Source organism: Pelodiscus sinensis, chromosome 1, assembly GCF_052426305.1.
Source record: "Pelodiscus sinensis isolate ZL-2025 chromosome 1, ASM5242630v1, whole genome shotgun sequence".
NCBI classification, from domain to species: Eukaryota; Metazoa; Chordata; order Testudines; family Trionychidae; genus Pelodiscus; species Pelodiscus sinensis.
Window position 1 is genome coordinate 39,335,017 of NC_143052.1, and position 20,879 is coordinate 39,355,895.

Here is a 20,879-nt window from a genome sequence, read left to right on the forward strand (position 1 = left end):
TCTACAGTGTTCATACATTTTCACTGAGGTTAGTTCAGTTGTTTCTAGTAATTAAATGCTATGGGAAATAAATTTTCCTTTTGCTTTTTTTGGTAGCTGTTTATTAAGAAAAAAGGATCCAATAGCAAATATAGAGAAAGTAATCAAATGTATGCAAATTCATCAGCTGATAAAAGAGTGGTACAAGCCAAATTAATGACAAAGTAATTGCAGCAAAACAAAGTAACAATATTAATATAAAAAAAACCAATCCCCCAAATAAGCCAATGACAGAATGAGACATGACATGACAAACTATGTACACAGAAAATCGATAGCATCTTCTGGTATTTACAATTGTGAATCACAAAGGAATGAGGCAAACATGGACATATATTAACCAGAGGATCTCTAACTGAAAGATGTTAATATGAATGCTCTTTTATCATGGTTACACTTTCAGGGGATGAAAGAAATGATAGGGTTAATTTTTTAAGACATCTTGGCATCAGATATATTCTGCTATGAATGAATTTTAAATTTAGATGGTCTAAATTGGAGCTTTTAAAATATTGCTTAAAATGCAATTCCAATTAGATTATAATATTTTGCTTTTCACAAATCTCCAAGTTATTCTTAACCCTTATCCCTGTTTTGTTTCTAAAATCTCTAGTATTATGTTGGCCTCTCATGGATTGACTGAATGAAAATAAAGAGAGTAAGGAAGATACTGAGTTCAATGCTGAGAGCTGAACACATTATCTCTAAGTTATAATCTGTGGTATCTTCGGTAAAATTTCTGGAAAACTACAAAAATTCCTCAAAGCATCTGCAGTGTGAATTCTTGTAATCTGTGCAAATTCATAACTGTTCACTAGTGACACAGTCTGTAGTAGCATCACAAAGAAACACTGTCTCTCAAAAACTTATCCTCTGCAGATTTAAAAGCTATACCGAAAATAATGAGAACGACACTTTACATGGCAGCAGGACAAAGTTTTATTCACTGATTTCCAACTGGTGTTAAACCACTCAAGAGACATCCAGTATGTTTATAAGACCACCACAGATATGACTACATTTGCATATTACGTCTAACTCACTACCATGCCCTCTTTACCTTAAAGGCACTAGCTATAAATAAAATTTAAAAAAAAACAGATAAAATTAGGGTAATGCCAGGAAACAAGTGGTTGCGTATATGTACTTCTACTTTCATGTTTGCACATATTCATGCTTTAAATGTACAATTTTTTAAAAAGTATATTCAAAATAATAAAAAGTTACCTTCATTTTTGGCATTACAAACAATAAAATGAAACATGCAGAAAAAATCCAGCAAAACCAAACTCAGTGCATCATTTTGTCAGAATGAAGCAGTTCTTTACCACCTTTTTATTTTCTGTGATTACATTCATAGTACAAGGAAAAACAAATAAACTCTGGCTTCAATATCATTTACCTGCTCTTCCATACCTTTTCCAACATCTTTGGAGAGTGAAATCTACTCTTGGGAATACAGGTTAAATTGTAATGCTATGTTTTCAACAGTCTTGGTAGTCCAGCAAAGCAAAACACAGCTGGTTGTATTTACTGTTCTATTTCCAGGCTATCCATTTTTAAATCAGGTGGTTTAAAGCTAATCATTTCTTCATATGTAATCTCTGGAGGGGACAAAAAAGAGAGATGTGAACTACCTGAATCTGAAATGAATCACATTTAAGTAGTGACTGTATGTAGACTGTATGTAGACCTAAAGTATCTGAAAAGTATCAATTTACAAAGAAAATATTCAAGGCAAAAGAGACACACAGGTATCATGAAAGGGTTTACATTTCTAACCTTACTACGAACTTGATCAAAAGCCTGCTGAAGTCAGTGGAAGTCATGCTCCTTATTCTGACATATTTGCATCAAGCAGTTTATTACTAAAACACACTAGCCTTGAAGAGGAAATGCAGCGTATGTTGTCAAAGAACTTCCAGGATGACTTAATGAAATAAAATAAACTATAATATGAAACCTTTATAATGCCCAACTGAGTTTATTTTAATATACATTTTATCATTTCATTTCTTTAGGTGCAAAAAGAACATTCTTCATCTATTTCTCAATCCCTTGTGTTCCAATCTAAATGAAACACTTGAACCTCTACTGTTATGCCTTGTTCTTTGAGGGTTCTACTGCAATGTATGTAGCTTTAAAGTTTCCTTACAGGATAGTTGTTTGCTGCACAGTATGTTAGCTCCCAAACTTGCTTGAACCAAGACTTGCCCAAAGTGGCAGTATGCAGTGCCATTTTGCTCTACTTTCTGCCTAACCCCTTTTCTCTCTCTGACGACAGCAATCTCCCTTCAGCAAGGAGCAAGTTATATCTTTCAACTGACAGGAAAAAAATATCACAATTCTGGCTCTTCTCTATTAAAAACACCTTTTCTCTCAATGTGGAAAGAGACCATAAGGGATTGATCCTCTCCACACTGTCGTAAATGAAAAACTTCCCACATGTGCAGGAAGAGGCCTTTGCTCACTGGCTAGTGTTTAAAGTAGAAATGTTAAACTGCATGTAATTATGCTAAAGCCACCCCCCACCCCATGCTGCTGCCGCTGCCGGAGCTCAATGGTTAACATTCATGGTTATATGTTGTCTCTGTTTTAAAAGCAGCCCTACCTCCCTGTGTAAATGGTTACACTTTCACATCCCTAGCTTAAAGCTCAACGTGCTCATGTGAATTGGTTTGGTAAAGATTCACGTACTGCAGCAGTAAGTGTGTGTATCTGCATGTGCATAGCTTTCTTCAATGTAGTCTTTAAATGTTATGTACTTAGGGCCAAAACCTGGCCACAGCTGTACGCTGTTTCACATTGCTCAGGTGGTGCAAAGCAGCATGGGCTTAACTTGAAACTGAGATAAGTCAATTACGTAGCTTATTTCGAAATAGCTTATTTCAAAATTGGGAGCATCTACACAGCACTTATTTCAAAATAGAGCACTCTTCCTCCGACTTCCCTTACTCCTCATACAATGAGGGTTACAGGAGTCAGAGTAAGAAGTCCTCCACCTTGACAGTATTTCAACATTATTTTGAAATAACTGCCTGATGTGTAGACGCTGACTAAGTTATTTTGAAATAATGTTTCTGTGTAGATGTACCCTGATTGATTAAACAGCCAGGAATTTCCTGGCTGTAAACCTCAACAACATGTCATGAAGCTCTTTGGACATACCAAGCACTTGTAACCCCATTCAGGTGCTCAGTTCCTCACTCAGGATCAACCACTTAGAGACTTTAAAGTTTGAAGAATAGAAAACGGGAAGAAATGTGCTATCAATTTTATTTATTTATTTATTTTAAATTGAGCCAATATTCCATTAACAACTCAGAGAAATCATTTCTGTAAATGGACCTTTAAGGTCTCCCTATTTCGATTAGCAATTGCAGTATTTGAGAAGCAGTAATAAATAATGTTAATTTATTGGCATAATAAAATGTGTAGAAACTTCTGCTTGCAGGAAATATTCACAATCATATTATTCATGGAAAGATATACTATTTGTTTCCATCATGAAATACTGTCACTGTGGAGATGTACATGAACCCACAGTTTGCACAGATTAATGAGAGGATGTTGTCTCGCTACCGTTAATGCTATGAGTTGTTTTCTATTACAATACCAATTTGATCTCTCCTCTAATTTCATCTAACTTACATCTATCAAACTGTCTTGTGTTGTCCAATGCCAAGGAAAATTCATTTTGCCATATTTGGAGGAAATCAGGACATTTTTTAAACAGTGTGGAAAATCAGTAAGAAGAAACTTATTGAAATCTTTCTTGGCCCTTATTTTCCCCCCACATCTCTCAAAAACAATTTGATCTAGAAATCCAGAGTTGATTAATTTTGTTTTCTCTTAAATAGTCTTAACACTTTATACTACTTGTACAGTAAAACCTTTGCTATCCAGCACTCTGTTAACCAGAAAACGTTGTTAACCATATTGCCTCCAGCCACAATACTGTCAAATCTTCAGGCGCATAGGCCTGGCTTGGTTTACCATGAGTGGCTTAACAATTTTTTATGTAAGAAATATTAATCATCTTTAACTCAAAATAAAAATGTGAGACCAACTGCCTTACACTACAAAACTACCAATATTAAAAATCTGAGTTTTACTATTATTGTCCATTGGTTTTTCCTAGGTTGATGGGACCCTCAGATAACTGGAATTTTTAGATAACTGGAACGCCCTAATCCCCGAGCGTGCCGGATAACACAGGTTTTACTGTATTAAGATAACTGAGTAAACACTTGAATTAATGCTATGTGCTTCCTTTTATTTTTATTCATAATATAAAACAGTGGTTCCCAACCTGTGTTCTGCGACGGTACTGTAAGGGGTCCGTGGAAAGTTTAAACATAAGGATCAGGCCCACTGTGGGACAGGGACTTTCAGCCCAGGGCTCAGTTTGAGACCATCCATCCTCCCACAGCCAGCTGCGCTGTCATTTATGCTCCAGCCCTCGCCCCCCTCCCAGCCCCATGGTGGGCTCAATCCTTACTTTTCTTTTCCTTTTATTTTTTTTCCTCCACCAGGGCTCTGAGCCTAGTCAAGGGCAGAGTGCTGGGGCAGGAGCTGCCTTTGGCCATGAGAGCTCCCTCGCCATATCCTCTGTGAATAAGCAGGGGACGGCGGGGCGGGAACTGAAGCAGCAGTGCAGGCCAAGGGATGTGCTGGCTGCTGCATTATCAAGTAATGGAATGTTTGAAAACAGCAATATGGGGGGGGGGGGGGGGGGGCAAGGGAGGTCCATAAAATTTTAATAGATTGAAAAGGGGTCCGTATGCTCGAAAACGTTGGGAACCACTGTTATAAAATAAAAACAGACTGTTAGTTTTACAGAAATTAATCAAAAGAAGAAAAAACAGCCCTGTTTTCCTTGGTACATTGTTTGGGTGAAAATCAATTTTCTATTACATAGCTAAATGCTTAGTCTAACAAACTTGAGCCTTCTCAGGTATGAATATTAGTTGCTTGCAGACAGTTGAGTCATTATAAATATTACGGCCAGATTTTGAAAGTCAGATACCTGCATATCTATTTAGGCACCTAAAAGAAAGACTAACCTGATTTGCAGAGCCACAGCACTGGTACTGGTGTTGATGGACTGTGAGAATACACAGCACCATTGAAAATCAGGTCACTTCCATTCAGGTGATTAAATATGGATTTAACTTTAAGCACCCACTTCAAATACTTTGTCTGGAATGTTCTTATAATTTGTTTTGTTGGTCTTCCTTGAAGGATTCTTCTGTTGTCATCCAATTCATTTGTCCTCCACTAAGGACTACATGGATATAAGTAGGATTTTTCTACCATCAAGAAACAGATGGCTTTCTTTTAAATAAAGTTATGCATATGCTCGCTCTTATCCACCAGAGAATCACTCACTTGATAATTGAAGAAAGCAAGCCAGACACTTAATCAGCAAAGATAGAAAATCATCAGGTACTTTGAAAGCTGTTCCCCAGATTTTTTTATAGCATGCAAGGGAATTATTCTCCCTCACCCCCTATAAATTAACTCAAAGAATCTCTGTAGACAGATGTAAAGCAGATGAATATTAAGGCAGTTTGCATTTTAAAAGATGAATCATTAAGGGGCAATTCTTGTAAAGCTACTAACAAGTTGTTAAGCAAAGTACACTACCTTTGTTCTATTCTGGTTATAAATTTTGAATGAAAAGCATTAGCCTCTTGGAGGAAAGAGCTAACAGACTGGTTTGAGCTGTGTGGTAGCAGTGGAGAGACAAGTGTTAAAAGGGAAGAGAGAGGATTGTGTAAATTTTTGGGGACACTTCCAGGGTACATTTTTTACAGCCTCTCAAAATCTCTTAGGATTGCCCGATGCTAAACATATTGATCAAAACTCATATACTCCCTTTCAAGTATGAGATGCTGTCCCTGATCTAGGTTAGAAGGGAAACAATGGGTTGTATCACCCAAAACTGAAATACCACTGGACAGTCATCGGAGCTGCTTGCAAATAAAAGGATTTCCCAAATTTATTATTTGTCAAAAAGTTTTGAAATTCAAAATGTTTCTGTCAGGTATAAGAATAATTCATATGTATCCAAGCCTAGCTGTCCTCACACAGATGTTGTTTTAGTGACTTTAGTTGAGTTACTCTTGACTTGCACTGGTTGGCGTAAGGGAAAAGAAGATCAGGCTTTTAATTTCATTATTGTTTCAATGAGTGGGGTTCTCTCACTGGGAGGAGGAGAAGCAGGAGAAGGGGCAGAGTTAAGGTTGGTTTTGGGTACCTCAACAGGGGTATTTTTGGCAGTTAGATGTTAGAATTTTTTGTTTTGTTTTTCAATAACTAAAATACTTGAAATTCTAGACTTTAGCCCATCCCCAAACAAAACTGATTTGAAATCATATTATTAAAACATTGTCAATTAATGGCTGATTTATGGGCTTAACTGTATCTTACCAATGCTTTTAGTTGGGGAATATATAAATACTGTGTTCGCTAATATGTCCTTTATTACTAGTCACATAGGACTATAAATACCAAAATATGGAAAATGTGAGTTATTAAAAAAACCTCAATAAAATATACATAGGCACTAAAAATTTAGGGCAAGCATAGACTTGAGTAAAAGCATATAAAAAAGTTTAAAATACAAAAACACCGTCTCATTGCACTAACGCCTACAATCAAATGATGCAAGGTAAATAATTCAGTATGTAAGGCTTCTGATTCTAAATGTGCACAGAATACAGAGTGTTCAAAAGGCATTACTACATTTATGTTAAAGCAACTTGCTGTTTTTACATGTTGCAGGATTCATGTCTCCAAAAACAGAGCCTTCATGGAACTTTTTACAAAATACGAGGTTAGCTATTTCATTTATTCTTGAGACCCTTGACAACTAACAAGGGATGGCATAATGCTATGCCTCCCATGCCTCTTTCAATGTACCAAAACTAAATGAAGTACACTGAGCTATTCTGTGACTGTGCTTAAACAGAATGTAGCCTTTTCCTTACAAATACAAAATTCAGACTAAAATGTATCTTTAATGAGAGACTAAAAGAACCCATCCATGTGCCTTCTACCCCTTGTTGTTTGAATTTTCCTATTTAGTTCCATCCAAATGGCATAGAAATGTCTCCCACATATTAGATTCTTTAATATGGTGCTTTGGATATAATTCTTCCATTGAGGGGGAACGGAGTTATTTTCATAAAAGCTAGAGGAGAGACAAGCATAAAAATCTTACAAATTGATGAGGAACTAGATTCACAAACTGAACTGAGCAGCTTTGTGGAAAATTTTAAAAGCCCTCTATCTAGGCTTGTATCTGTTCCTTAAGACTTAGAAGAGCAGCTTGCTATTCTCTTGAGAAGTTCTAACAGAAGAGAAACAAAAATACTACATAGCTTCACAATGTGTCAGTTTCTGGTACTACAGAAGCTCAGTTGTGATGAAATAAGAGAATTCGCAACTTCTTCAGTTTTGTGAGTGATTTTCTATTATATCTCTGCAAGCAATCGTGAACATATTACTTCATTTGGAATATTATTCTTCCATAATAGAGAACAAAAGAACCATATTTTGCCTTGTTTTAATGTTCTTCTAGCTAAAGCTGCAAAACGATTTCAATCAAGCCATTTTTAGGCCTACTAAAGCAATAACAACATTTCTTTCTAAACAACCCAAAGACCTTGATTTTTCCCCTTTCAAGAATTTCAACCAGTTTAGCTTCATTAAGGAATACTTTTACCTGAAGCTGTTAAAGAAATGCTAACCAAATAAATCTCTCAAATAATTCTTATATAAAACTACCTTTGCACTTAATTATTCAACACATGGAATGAGAACACACATTTACTTGAATGCAGCATCTGAAATATTAATTGTGATTTTCCTCAGAAAAACTGTTTGATGGCCTAGAAGTTTCCACTTCTATTCACACAGTAAAAAGTCAAAATTAAACTGAAATAATCAGACTGCAGAATCAGATGTAGTACAGTAAAACTCCAATAGTCCGGCATCCAATAGTCCGGCACTCCTGATAGTCCGGCATCAAAATGGCAAGAGCCTAGTGAGTGAGCTTCAGCAAAAAATGAGTCACAACGTAACAGCAGCAGCAGCTGAACTGAGCAAAAAGGGTAAAAAAGGCTTAAAAAAACAAAAACATTACAGTATATTGTATACAGTATGTACAATAAAAAGGGTTAAGAACACTTTATATACAGTATATAATGTATACAGTATTATATAAAACCAGTTTATAGTACCTCCTGATAGTCCGGCATATCTGATAATCCGGCACCACCTAGGTCCCATAGGTTCTGGATTATCAGAAGTCTACTGTATTTGTTTTATTTTCAGAGCATAGGGTATTTGCAAGATCCATTTTCTAATGCTAGGTGAAGTATGTAAAGAAGAAAATGAGATGAAATCCCTTGGGGGGTGAAATTCAGCCCTGTACAGCGGGCCAACAAAAAGGCCTATGCTCTGTTTCAGTTTCAAGAAAGCCGTATTTTGAAAGCTTACGTGGCCCCTAAAGCTTGTGCTGCCTCTTTGAACAAGGGTTAATTTCACCATCTTTTTGATGCAACAGAATCTGCTGCTGCATAAAACATGATTGCAGTTATCCCCACTTCCCAGTTTCAGCTCAGGAAACGTTAAGCCAAATTTGCCCCTGTAACCATTTTAAAAGAGGCTTGCATCATGAAGAGGAATTATTTTTGTGAAAAGGAAATTGTTAAACCTTCCTGTCAAGGGCTCAACCATCTGAGGAAATAGCAGACAGACAAATCAAGTACCTGTAGCTACAGCAGCAAATGCAGCATGGATTCATACTCAACAAGGTACGTGCAAGGCGATATACAGGCAGTCCCCGGGTTATGTACAAGATAGGGACTGTAGGTTTGTTCTTAAGTTGAATCTGTATGTAAGTCGGAACTGGCGTCCAGATTCAGCGCTGCTGAAACTGACCGCCAGTTCTGATTTACATACAGATTCAACTTAAGAACCCCAAGTCCCCAAGTCAGCTGCTGCTGAAACTGATCAGCAGCTGATTCCAGGAAGCCCGGGGCAGAGCAACTCTGCCTCGGGCTTCCTGTAGTCAGCGCTGGTCAGTTTCAGCAGCGGCTGACTTGGGGACGCCTGGGGCAGAGCAGCTGGGGTGCTGCTGGGTTGCTCCAGTAGCACCGCTCCTCGGCGCTACTGGAGCAACCCACCAGCACCCCAGCTGCTCTGCTCCAGGCGTCCTGATTCAGCCGCTGCTGAAACTGACCAGCAGCGGCTGAATCAGGACGCCTGGGGCAGAGCAGCTGGGGTGCTGCCGGGTTGGTCCAGTAGTGCCCAGAGCGGCGCTGCAGGACCAACCGGCAATGCCCCAGCTGCTCTGCCCCAGGGTCCACAACAAAAGCCTGGTCTGCTGGGGGGGAAGCACACTAGCTGCGCCCCTCCCCCCCCAGAAGACCAGGGACATGGGGAGCAAAGCCGCAGCGTCAGCGGGGTGCCGCGCCTCTGAGGCTTTGCTCTGGCAAAGCCTCAGAGGCGCGGGACCCCGCCGCGGCTGCGGCTTCACTCCCGGTGTCCCTGGTCTGCTGGAGACGGTCCCCAGCAGACCAGGGGCACTGGGAGCAGCTTTTCTCATCCCGGAGGTCGAGGTGGCGGATCGCTGCCTGCGAGCTCCGGGGCGAGAAAGTCCCGTTCGTAAGTGCGGATCCGACATAAGTCGGATCCGCGTAAGTCGGGGACTGCCTGTATATTTTCCAGGCTTTGCTGCAGACAGATTTTGTGGAGGGAGTTCCTGATGGCAATCAACTATCATCAACAATCTAGAACTAGCAGAATCATAGCAGAGCCCTCCTCAGGCTAATACAGGATTGTTCCTTCCTGAGTAGTCACTGTGGCACATTTCCTGCCCTGCGTTAGTGCAGCTTTGCACCACTCCTAGAACCCAGCCACTGTAGGATTTCACCAGAGGGGTCCTTATGTGGCACAGACACAGACAGACACTGTAGGAGGACATGATGGGGAGAGGAGCAGATAAAAGGGCACTGGAGAGGATCTCTTACACTCCTGGTATCTCCAGGTGCTGGAACAGATCCTTGGAGTGATGGATAAGTGTAATTTGGAGTAGTTATCAGTCTGCTCTCATTTAAAACAGAGACCAGCTTCAGAAGTGGGGAAGTGCAAAGATCATTTATCAGTTATCTTTGTAGCACCCTTTCTGCACTACAGCTCAGGATCTGGCCTAGAGTGTCTTACTCCACAGAAGTGCATACAATGAATCAGACTCCCTATAAGTAAACTCCATGCAAAAATATGCCATGTAAACCAGCTCTGCTGTATCCATTTGGTGATGAGGGAACCACACAAAGGGTTAGGCAGGATTCTCTGTTCTGATAAAGACACTCTGCACCACGTAAGTAGTGCAAAGTGGTTTTACATTGGCTGGAGACAGTAGAAAATTATCTCCCTCCACCCACCCACCCACAACTCTTCATTAGTGGAAAACTGGCAGAAGCAGCTTCATTGTCTCCTGTTCTAGCCCTCTGTGTATTGCTAAGTAAAGAGTAATTGTGTTTAGAATCCTGTGCAAAGGCTGCGCGTGTGTCTGTTGGCTTTTATTGTCATGTGCCTGTGTCCCTGAAGAGTTAAACAGTAAACCCACAGTGTCTACCCTGAGGTGAAATCTTGGGAAAGAATGTGCCTAAGGTACAGGAAGTCTGAGGGATCACCACTGGGCTTCGGGGCGAGGCATTTGGACTGAAAGGTCTCAGCTCTTAGGAGGAGGTGCTAAATAGAGAGAGTGTCCTGAGAACCCAGCCAGGGGGTAGTGAGTATTCCTACATCGCTTGCAATGTACACATAAATGGGAGATTCCTTGTGCGCTCTTCTTTACCTTCCCATGTTTTATATTTCTTCCATCTCAAATGGAATATGTAAAAAATATTGAGAGTTTCTTGTTTACAAATGTGTGCTGGAAGTTAAAACCACAACAGACCTTTTAATGCCCATAGTAGCTGGCCATGCATGTACAGAATCAAATTTCTTGATGCCAACTATACAACTGGAACAAATACTTTGGGCAAGCATCGTGGTGCTAATTCACCAATTTGAAATGGACAACAAAAAGCACACTCAGCACTTTTATCCCACATAATCCTTTTGGGACTTAAATGATGCAAAGGCCACAAGACAGCCCAGTATACTGAGGTGAACTTCACCCTAGGTGCGCATTTATACACGTAATCTACTTTACCTTTTATTGTGAAAGCATGTATAGGAAAGCGTTAACAGTCCATTTAGGACACGTTTGCTATAACTACAGAAGGGTTGGAGCCAAAACCTCACATGGTGTAAACTGGTGGTGTTCTGCTATCCCAGCTGAGGATTTGGTTCACAGGAGTTTACACGAGAACAAAAGTATGGGATCCTTATAAGATCACCTGTGCCCACCTTCATGTGGGGCTGTGTGTACTGAGGAAAATCCAGTGGTCAGATGATGGGAAGAGAGATAGAACCTCAGAGGGAAATACATATAGATATGCCTTGTTATTTCTGAAGTTTAAGTTCAAGATGTGTTGCAATTTCCTGGGTCTGAACCAGGCAAAATCTGTTTTTAAGCAAATTCTTTTGCTACACATTTGAAGAGTTGCATGTAAGTATCCCTTACCTTTCCATTCATCTATGGTTCGTTCTTTATTCTCTATTGATTCGTCATATAGCTCGGCCTCAGGCTCATCATCAGGATCATGATACTGGACAAAGTAAGCATGAGCAAGTGCTTCTGAGGCTGTTATTCTTTTATCACTGTCTAATATAAGCATCTTCTCAAGAAGATCTACAGCTAGGGCAAAACCAAAACTCTAATTAAATTTAAAACAAGTTAGGTCATTTTAGACATCAGAATCCTCATTTAGACTTCCTCGTAAGGCCATGACCTTGCAAACAGGTATGCATATGCTTAATGGTAAGCTCATCAATAGTCATATACAGACAGTCCCCGGGTTACGTACAAGATAGGGACTGTAGGTTTGTTCTTAAGTTGAATTTGTACGTAAGTCCGGTACCCCAGGTGTCCCCGATTCAGCCGCTGCTGAAACTGACCGGCGGCTGACTACAGGAAGCCCGAGGCAGAGCTGCTTTGCCCCTGACTTCCTGGAATCAGCTGCTGATCAGTTTCAGCAGCAGCTGACTTGGGGACACCTGGGGTAGAGCAGCTGGGGTGCTGCCAGGTTGGTCCCCACACCAACCCGGCAGCGCCCAAGCATCCAGATTCAGCCGCTGTTGAAACTGACCAGCAGCAGCTGAATCGGACATGCCTGGAGCAGAGCAGCTGGAGTGCTGCTGGGTTGGTCTGGTAGCGCCGACCCTTGGCGCGGCGGGACCAACTCAGCAGCATCCCAGCTGCTCTTGGGGACGGCTGGGGCAGAGCATCTGGGGTGCTGCTGGGTTGGTCCAGTAGCGCCGCACCTCGGCGCTGTGGGACCAACCCGGCAGCCCCCAGCTGCTCTACCCCAGGCATCGGCGAGAAAAGCCTGGTCTGCTGGGGGAGAGAGAAGGGGCCCACTAGCTGCACCCTCCCTCCCCCCCCAGCAGACCAGGGAGACGCGGAGCGGCTTTTCTCGCCACGGAGGACGCGGGCAGCGGGACCGCGGCGCATCTCAGCGGTCCCGCCGCCTGCGTCCTCCGCGGCGAGAAAAGCCTGGTCTGCTGGGGGAGGGGCGCACTAGTTGCACCCCCCCCCCCAGCAGACCAGGGAGATGCGGAGCGGCTTTTCTTGCTGCGAAGGACGTGGGCGGCAGGACCGCCCAGACGCGCCGCGGTCCCGCCGCCCGCGTCCTCCGCAGCTTTGCTCCACATCTCCCTGGTCTGCTGGGGGGGCCCCCCAGGGAGACGCGGAGCGGCTTTTCTCGCCGCGGAGGATGCGGGCGGCGGGACCGCGGCGCATCTCGGCGGTCCTGCCGCCCGCGTCCTCCGCGGCAAGAAAAGCCTGGTCTGCTGGGGGGGGGAGGGAGCCCTAGCTGCGCCCACCCCAGCAGACCAGGGAGACACAGGTGGCGGGACCGCCAAGACGTGCCACGGTCCCGCCGCCTGCGTCCTCCGTGGCTTTGCTCCGCGTCTCCCTGGTCTGCTGGGAGGCCCCCCTCAGCAGACCAGGGAGACGCGGAGCAGCTTTTCTCGCCGCGGAGGATGCAGGCGGTGGCGCGTCTGGGCGGTCCCGCCGCCCGCATCCTCCGCGGCGAGAAAAACCCCGTTCATAAGTAGGGATCCAACGTAAGTCGGATCCACGTAACCCGTGGACTGCCTGTACTTAAAATGAAGCAGGTAAGAGTACATGCTTAAGCATATGCATATGTCCACAGTATCAGGGTCATAATGACCTAAACTGTGATTGCAAGTTCACACTTGTAATTTTTATACCCATAAATAATGTTCATATGATGATTGTTAGTTAGCCATAAAGGGGACAGTCACAGAATACAGAATACGTACAAAATGTATTCATTTTAAATTTGTATAACACTATACATGAGAGAGATATCCAGAGGACTTGAAGTGGTTTATATATTATGTTTTTGACTAAATATATTATAATTTATATATGACAATTTCTTTAACATATAAACAATCACCATTTTGTTAGTTTTTCCTCTTTAATATATTATATTTCTTACCATCATCTTTCTCAGATCATACTTTCTGCTACTGAAGTTTGTTCTACTGGCCCAGAGCAAGTGGCAAGATATTGACTCAGACAGTTTATCTTTTAATTCATTTGTATCAGAGAACTGCACTTCATTTCCCAATGAAATTTGTGAGATCTCAATCACACCTTATTGATAAAAATGTTGCGTAACTTCAGTACATTTTCACTTTCAGATAAAAATACTACAGTAAAACTCCAATAGTTCGGCATCCAATAGTCCGGCACTCCTGATAGTCCGGCATCAAAATGGCAAGAGCCTAGTGAGTGAGCTTCGACAAAAAATGAGTCATAAGGTAACAGCGGCAGCAGCTGAACTGAGCAAAAAGGGTAAAAAAGGCTTGAAAAAACTAAAACATTACAGTATACTGTATACAGTATGTACAATAAAACACATATATATGTACACACACACACACACATTATATATATAACCAACCATCTTATAGTACCTCCTGATAGTCCAGCATATTTGATAATCCGGCACCACTTAGGTCCCATAGGTTCCAGATTATCAGAAGTCTACTGTAATTCTTAAAAAATTTTCTGATTTACCTTTGTGTGGGATTAGAAAAACTAACATTGTAACTTTTAATTTTTATTGTGAGTTGATGCAGGGTAGTAATAAACCCCATATTTTCTACAGATTTAGCTACACTTTGAGTATTGAGAATGTTGCTTCAGTAATCCTCAGTATTTATGCTTTTTTTCCCCGAACAGTGGGCCATATTTCAGAAAAACCCAATTAAATAGTACTGATGGTCTGATATGTCCCAGTAGAGTTGTTATATTCTAGGACCTTTGGTTTGAACCATACTGGAGCAAAATAGATAATGGGTATCCATTACAAATAAAACATTTTCCATCATTCTTGATAGGCAGTTCCAAATTTTATCTTTGCTCTAACTCTGGTTATATCAGTTATACAATATTTGTCTGGTTTTTACTTTTTGAAAGCAGCCATTTGCGCTCTAATCCTTGGATTGCTGCTCACCCGGATCCACGTGCTTATTCTTCCTACCAAGAAAAGGGTCTGAATAGGTTTCATCAGAGTAAATCAAGAGTAAACATCCAAATCAAGATGTTTGGGAATGCTTATGGTATTGTGCTCCATTGTTAGTCAGTTGGCTTTAGTACACAGTAAAACCTGAGCTCAGATGCTTGTGAAAGAACCAAATGACATCAGTCTGAAAGGCCTTAAACATTCTTACCTAATGGGTTGGCACCACGAAATACTGCTTTCAAATCCTGCTGAGGCATATATGGTAGAGATTCAATGTATTTTCTAGCCTGGGAATAAATCAAGGCATATACAGATTACATTTTTGCTCAACAGTAAGCATGGCAACTCTGGAAAATAATCTAATTGCTAGGTGTCCTATTTAAGGTAGACATTGTCTATACAAACTTATTGTGTATGTGTGGGTGTCTAGATGCACTCAATCACCTTTATAGGTCTTATAAAGGCCACGGGCAAGAGGTTATAAAAGGTGAATTTTCTCCTTAAAGTTAAAATTATTTCACATGGAAACATTTGCTTATGTTTTTATCTGCCTGCCTAGCTGATTATCACCATTAACCCTAAAATACCATCCTGTCTGCCACATGTAACTTTCAGTTACCACTGGCAAAGAGCGATTACCCTTCCTATCCAGCTCACCACCATCACACTAATGTTTAATTGACTAAGAATCAAATCCCAATTTAAGATGCCTCCAAGGTGCAGCCCCTCAGGACTTTTTGTAGCTTGCGTTGGCTCCATGGCCATGGGGTGAACTAGAATCCTCAGGACCCCCAACTTAGAGACAGCCACACAGCACATATTCAGCTGCCCAACCCACATATTCCAGGCAAGGTGCTGGGACCTGACACAATTGAAGACATTGCTTTCCTGATGTCCAAGCTGATACGCTGGTGACCTGCTGATTATGGGACAGAGGAGACTAGAGGAGGATTTTGAGGGTAAACAGTCAGACCCTGGTAGATGATAGCTCTGAAAATGGAATTGTCAAAGGAAAGAGGACAGAACAGCCCTGTACACATGAAAAAGAGGCTCCAGGCAAATTGTGGTTTCTTTAAGAAAGGTTGTTCAGTCCTGATCAGCTCTCTTCTCTACACATGGGTTATTTCCCCTCAGCACTTGTTACTGTAGGAAACTGAGTAATCCTCCAGGGCCTCACAGAAGACAAGAGGAGGGACCGAAGATGCAAAGAGCTGCTAAAAGTGGTGCTCAAGCTGACCAACTCCATGTCTCCTGGTCAGAGAGAAGGCACTAAGATGTGTTTTCCTCCCCTTCAGGATAAGTTGGCCCTGCGCATCCTTTCTTTCACAGTGATAAGAGGTTATTGGGTTATTGTGAGTCAGAATATAGCCACTGAAGAAAGGGAATCCTGATCTTTACTCAGTTCTCTCTCTGTGTGACAACACATTACTGATATTTCTCTAATTTCCCCACGATCTTTTTTAAGCTTTTCAATTGTTATGCACTAAAACAAAAAATACTTTAGTATTTTGAGAGGTCATTCTAAGATACAGTATCCATTCAAAATGTATCCCAGTACAGGGCTAAATCTTTATCTTACAGACAAAAAAATTATGAAACCAGAATGGCTGCCATTAGCATCATATTTCAACAAATTTTACCCATTTTACTAAGGAGGCTGGAAGCTCAGTTTTCTAAAAAGTATGATTGTTCTTACCAGCAGTAGCCAGTCATCTACAGATGACCTAGGTTTAAAGGACAGAGAACAGGATTCATTCCCCTTTCCTCTCCGTGACATGAGAATACATCCCTGCAGAGTGTTGGGCACTCTTGGGAGATGATGCTGAGCATGAGCTATTCCTATGGGTGCTAAGACAGGTCATCACTTCAAAGAATCAGAGCTTTAGGGGCACATCTTGATATAACTTGCTATGCAGTTACCCTTTCTTGCATGGAAACTACAGACTAAGGCAGGCATGTCCAAAGTCCGGCCCGCGGGCCAATTGCGGCCCGTGTTCCGGTTTAATACGGCCCCACAGGTAATTTGGCAATATCTATCTTTTATGGCCCCCAACGAATCCATATGTATTGAGATGAATACATTGTAAAATCTCAGTTAATGTCAGTTGGTCTAAATCAGTTATAAATATATTTGGACACAACATGTATACTTGGTGTTATGTTCCTGTTCATATTTTTTGAACTTAAAAGTTGACAGACAACCTTTATTACCAATAATATGTAATGTTTACAATGTTCCTGTTAAGGTTACAATGTTCCTGACATATATTTTAGCTTCCTGGATTTTTTTTTCATCTGGCCTTCAGATATGAAAGGCAGAGTGATTTAACACCTGTTTAGATTTGTCATCCATGTGACAATGAAAAGTATGCCGTTTGCAATAAACTTTGCATAAAATAGTTAATTTGCATTTAATTTTAATGGTTCAAAGAATGTCAGGCAAAATGGTCGGCCCTCACGCATGTTCACTTCATCAAATCTGGCCCTCTTTGAAAAAAGTTTGGACACCCCTAGACTAAGGTAAAAAAATCAACCATTACCCAACAGAAATCATCAGATACCTGGGCATCTGACCACAGTTGTGCCTAATCTGTGCTGATTTATTCATATCCCATTCCATATGTCAAGAATCCATCTGTGATTGCAGGGAGCCAGGACTGTTTTGTTTTCAGGCTACATCCAAATGAGACCAATATCAATTTGGCTGCATCTTGGTTTACTCACCAATCTTTCCTTCATGCGCTTGTCATTCCACAGAAACCCACCCAGGGAGACCAGAGTATTTAAATAATTCTGAATTTGGAAATAGTGAAAGTGAGATTTTGGCCTAACCCCAAATTAAGACATCACATCTGTAAACTGACTTGGAAACTTGTTCTAAAACATCTGGTAAAGTTTATATAAAAGATCCCTTTATTTTTCCAGTTCTTTAATCCTCTGTTTATCATTGAAAATGGGTTTGGGGATTCTCCATTTAAGTCTTGATCTTGCCTTGAGTGGAGTGTAGCTGGGAACACAAAGCTGTTGCTCTTTGGGTAAAGTACGAATGGAGGCCACTAGCAGACTACTCTTCTGAATAGAAGTTGAAAAGTAAAAGGAAGAGGATACAGGCAGAGAATGGGCTTACTTGAGGAGATGGGGAGGTAAGCGCTATCGTAGGCCCGTGTATACACTTATGCATCAGCTTTCATGGCATTATGCCAGTTAGCAGAGGGATCTAAGTTGGAGGTCATCTAGCAGGACTCTCATAATCTGAGGTCTGCTGCTCTTGGTTCTCCTATACTCTATGTGGCACAGCACTTTTTCATTTGTACACATGACAGTTTTAACCTGCAATATAGAGGGTGAAGCTATAAGGAAGCAAAATAAAACCTTCTATTTATCTAATTAAAAAACTAACAACTTATTTTTTAATGTATGAGAGAAGAGGATGGCCTTCCATTTTAAATTTAAAGAAAGGCAGGCAATTTTTAACCATGAGCCAGATGGCCTGAGAAACTGGTGAACATCTGAAGGCCTCACTGACTCTCCCAGGTTGATCCATTGTTTTGTCTGACCTACCAGGCTAAAATCCTCAAGATGAGGCCTGATAAATCTCTCTGGTAATGTAAGGGCCAGCAAAGCCCTTGTACTATTCTGCTCCTGGTGCCCAAGTTGCAATATAGAGCAAACCCTGGGACTGCTCTAATTTGTGCCTCTAATCAGTGGGGTTGACAGCCTCTGCAAGCCCAGCTCTGTACACTCGGAAGGGGTGGTGCCAAGAACAGAAGGAGTGAGGCCAAGGGCAACCAGCCCTCAGCAGTGCCCCATCGAGCTCTCGGAGCTGCACGGAATGTGCAGTGCAGCACTCTGGCAGGGGTGGCAGCCACAGTCCCAGGTCACTTTGAATCACCTGCTACTGGGGCAACTCCTCACTTTGCCCCTCTCCATCCGCAGGCCTGCTCCTGTACAGGCTTTGAGCTGTGAGGAATCACTAAGTGCAGGTCTCCCCCGGTTACACTTCCATTAACCTCATCCCTTTCCTGGCCCCCAACATGCCCCCCAACCTGAATTCCCCTATCTCAGGGCTTCTTTGGAGGTGATGCAAAGCTGACACTGCCCTGGATAGAGGTTTGTTTTCTGCAGTGGGGGGAACACAACAAAGGAAAGAGGAGTCAGAAAGGAGGTAGACTCTTTGTAGACCCTTTGTAACTCCTTATACCAGCTAAGCTACAGTGCAAGAGGTAAATGCCCTTCACAGTCCTCCCAAAGTCCCGATTGCTTTAAGAAATCAGAATTTTAATAATCAAGTTTTAGACCCACAATTACACCAAAATACAAAATCTTAAAGCTTATTTCCCATCACATGATCTTCCCAGGAACCACAAAATACACCTTTGCAAAATACAAAGGAACAAAGAAATTCCTGGCATCCATTGATTATAATGACTGGGCTTTAGTCAGTAAACATCTCAGAACATGCAATCGTTTGTTACTAAGCAGATGATAGTAAAATATTTGTGCAAAGCTCTGTATGGGAATATCAAACAAATGACATCTGTACAAGCAAACTAGTGCCCACTGCGACTCTTTCACAAAACTAAACAGACTTGTCCTCCACATAAGGCACAGTCCTAGTAAATTAACTTGTAAGGAAATATTACCACCAGAAATAAACCTACCTTTTGGTAAATACACACACATACAAACACACAGTCTGACTCATTAAGGTGACTCTGAAACAAAAGAAACTAAACTATGAAAAGATAACAGTCACCATAATCATAATTAAGTCTGCTCTGCCCATAAATATGCCCACAAAATTACTCTGAACATTAACAAGTTACATATGATAAGTAGAAGATTCACCCAGCATTACTCAGGTCCTGAAAATGTGCACATTTTATTTAAACCACTGCTCTGGGGTGGAGCTCAGGATAAGGGATTCAGTATGCAGACTGCCCTGGGGAGAGAGGACTACCCCAGATCTCTCTCAACAGCAACTTTGGGCCAGGTGACAAGTGCTTCTCCATGCTCTAGTGGGCACAGCTGGGGGAGGGGTGCATGTCCCTCGGCTGGGGCCAGTCCAGGTTCATATGGCTCTGTGTTCCCCAGCCTGAGTGAGGAATGCAGAAAACTGTGCACTTTCCCCTTGCTCCCTGATGAAACAGAACAGCCAACAATGTTCCTGTATGACTGAGGGTGGAGGGAAGAGCTTCAGCTTCCCTGCCCTTCCCTAAAGGGCACCTGTGGGGTGGGAGGCTCAGGGCTGGGGCAGCCCCAGACAGGGGAGGGCGGATGCCCTCAGCCAGCCCCTTTCATCCGCGTGGTGAGTCTATCTGTTTTATGCATCTCTGTAGAAATCGGGAGCGGAGAGAGGGGAGCTTCAATGCTCTCACCCTCTCTAAAGGGTACCTGGGGAGTGTGAGCTTCGGGGATGGAGCATCCCTAAACCTGCCCCTTTCACCTACCTTATGAGTCTGTCTCTTTGCTGTATGGTTTTATAAGAAGCCGTCCCATTCCAAGCACATCCCATTTTCCTGGCACAGACAAAGCCTAACCTTGCTTTAAGTTATGATAAGAGAAAGCTATATTCTGAATTTGGTGGTCCTAGCTCATACCTTTTAGGAGGAGTTCTTGAACAAACAAACAGACAGACTCACAGACAGACAAACTCTTTCAAATATATAGTAGACATACATCGCTGAACCTAACATAGGTGCAAAGCTCAGACGTGTGGCCTCAAGAAAAACCAAGCGACCAGGTACTGAGGAGTCCTCCCTGCAGTGCCTGACTGACCCAATCTCTCTGCACAGGGTATGAAGGGGGAGCCAACTAATCATCAATTTCTTCATCAATACTTCCCAGGAGCCTGAGTGCCCACAAACTGTGGGGATGCTCCAAGTACATAACAGTTACATTTTATTTAAATAAACAGCTGGAGGGTGCAATAAAAGTGCTCACCTACCTAGTTTCTTCAATTGTTCAACAAATATAAATGGACTGGTAAGTTAAGTTCAAAGAAGATAAATAAAACACACAAAGGAATACAAGAATAGCTTTCACAGACGGTGAGAAATAAAGCAGTGTTAGAAATCCAGCAAATTAGCAAAAAGGTGTTAGACCAGCTTTATTTACTTGTCACCTACACAGTTCTTATATTCTGCATTAAGCCTT

General features: G+C 41.8%; 1 protein-coding gene across 1 annotated transcript in view; it reads right to left on the minus strand.

Annotated features, from left to right (window-relative positions):
- Positions 1-954: 954 nt before the first annotated feature.
- The window catches only part of LOC102462429 (mitogen-activated protein kinase 11), a 60,548-nt gene continuing 40,623 nt past the window's right edge, over positions 955-20,879 (minus strand). The window contains exons 10-12 of the mRNA XM_075928230.2: positions 14,932-15,010; positions 11,687-11,860; positions 955-1,643 (exon numbers count right to left, since the gene is read on the minus strand). Coding sequence (XP_075784345.1) covers positions 1,570-1,643; positions 11,687-11,860; positions 14,932-15,010 — 327 coding nt within the window. The 3' untranslated portion in view covers positions 955-1,569. The remainder of the gene's footprint in view (positions 1,644-11,686; positions 11,861-14,931; positions 15,011-20,879) is intronic.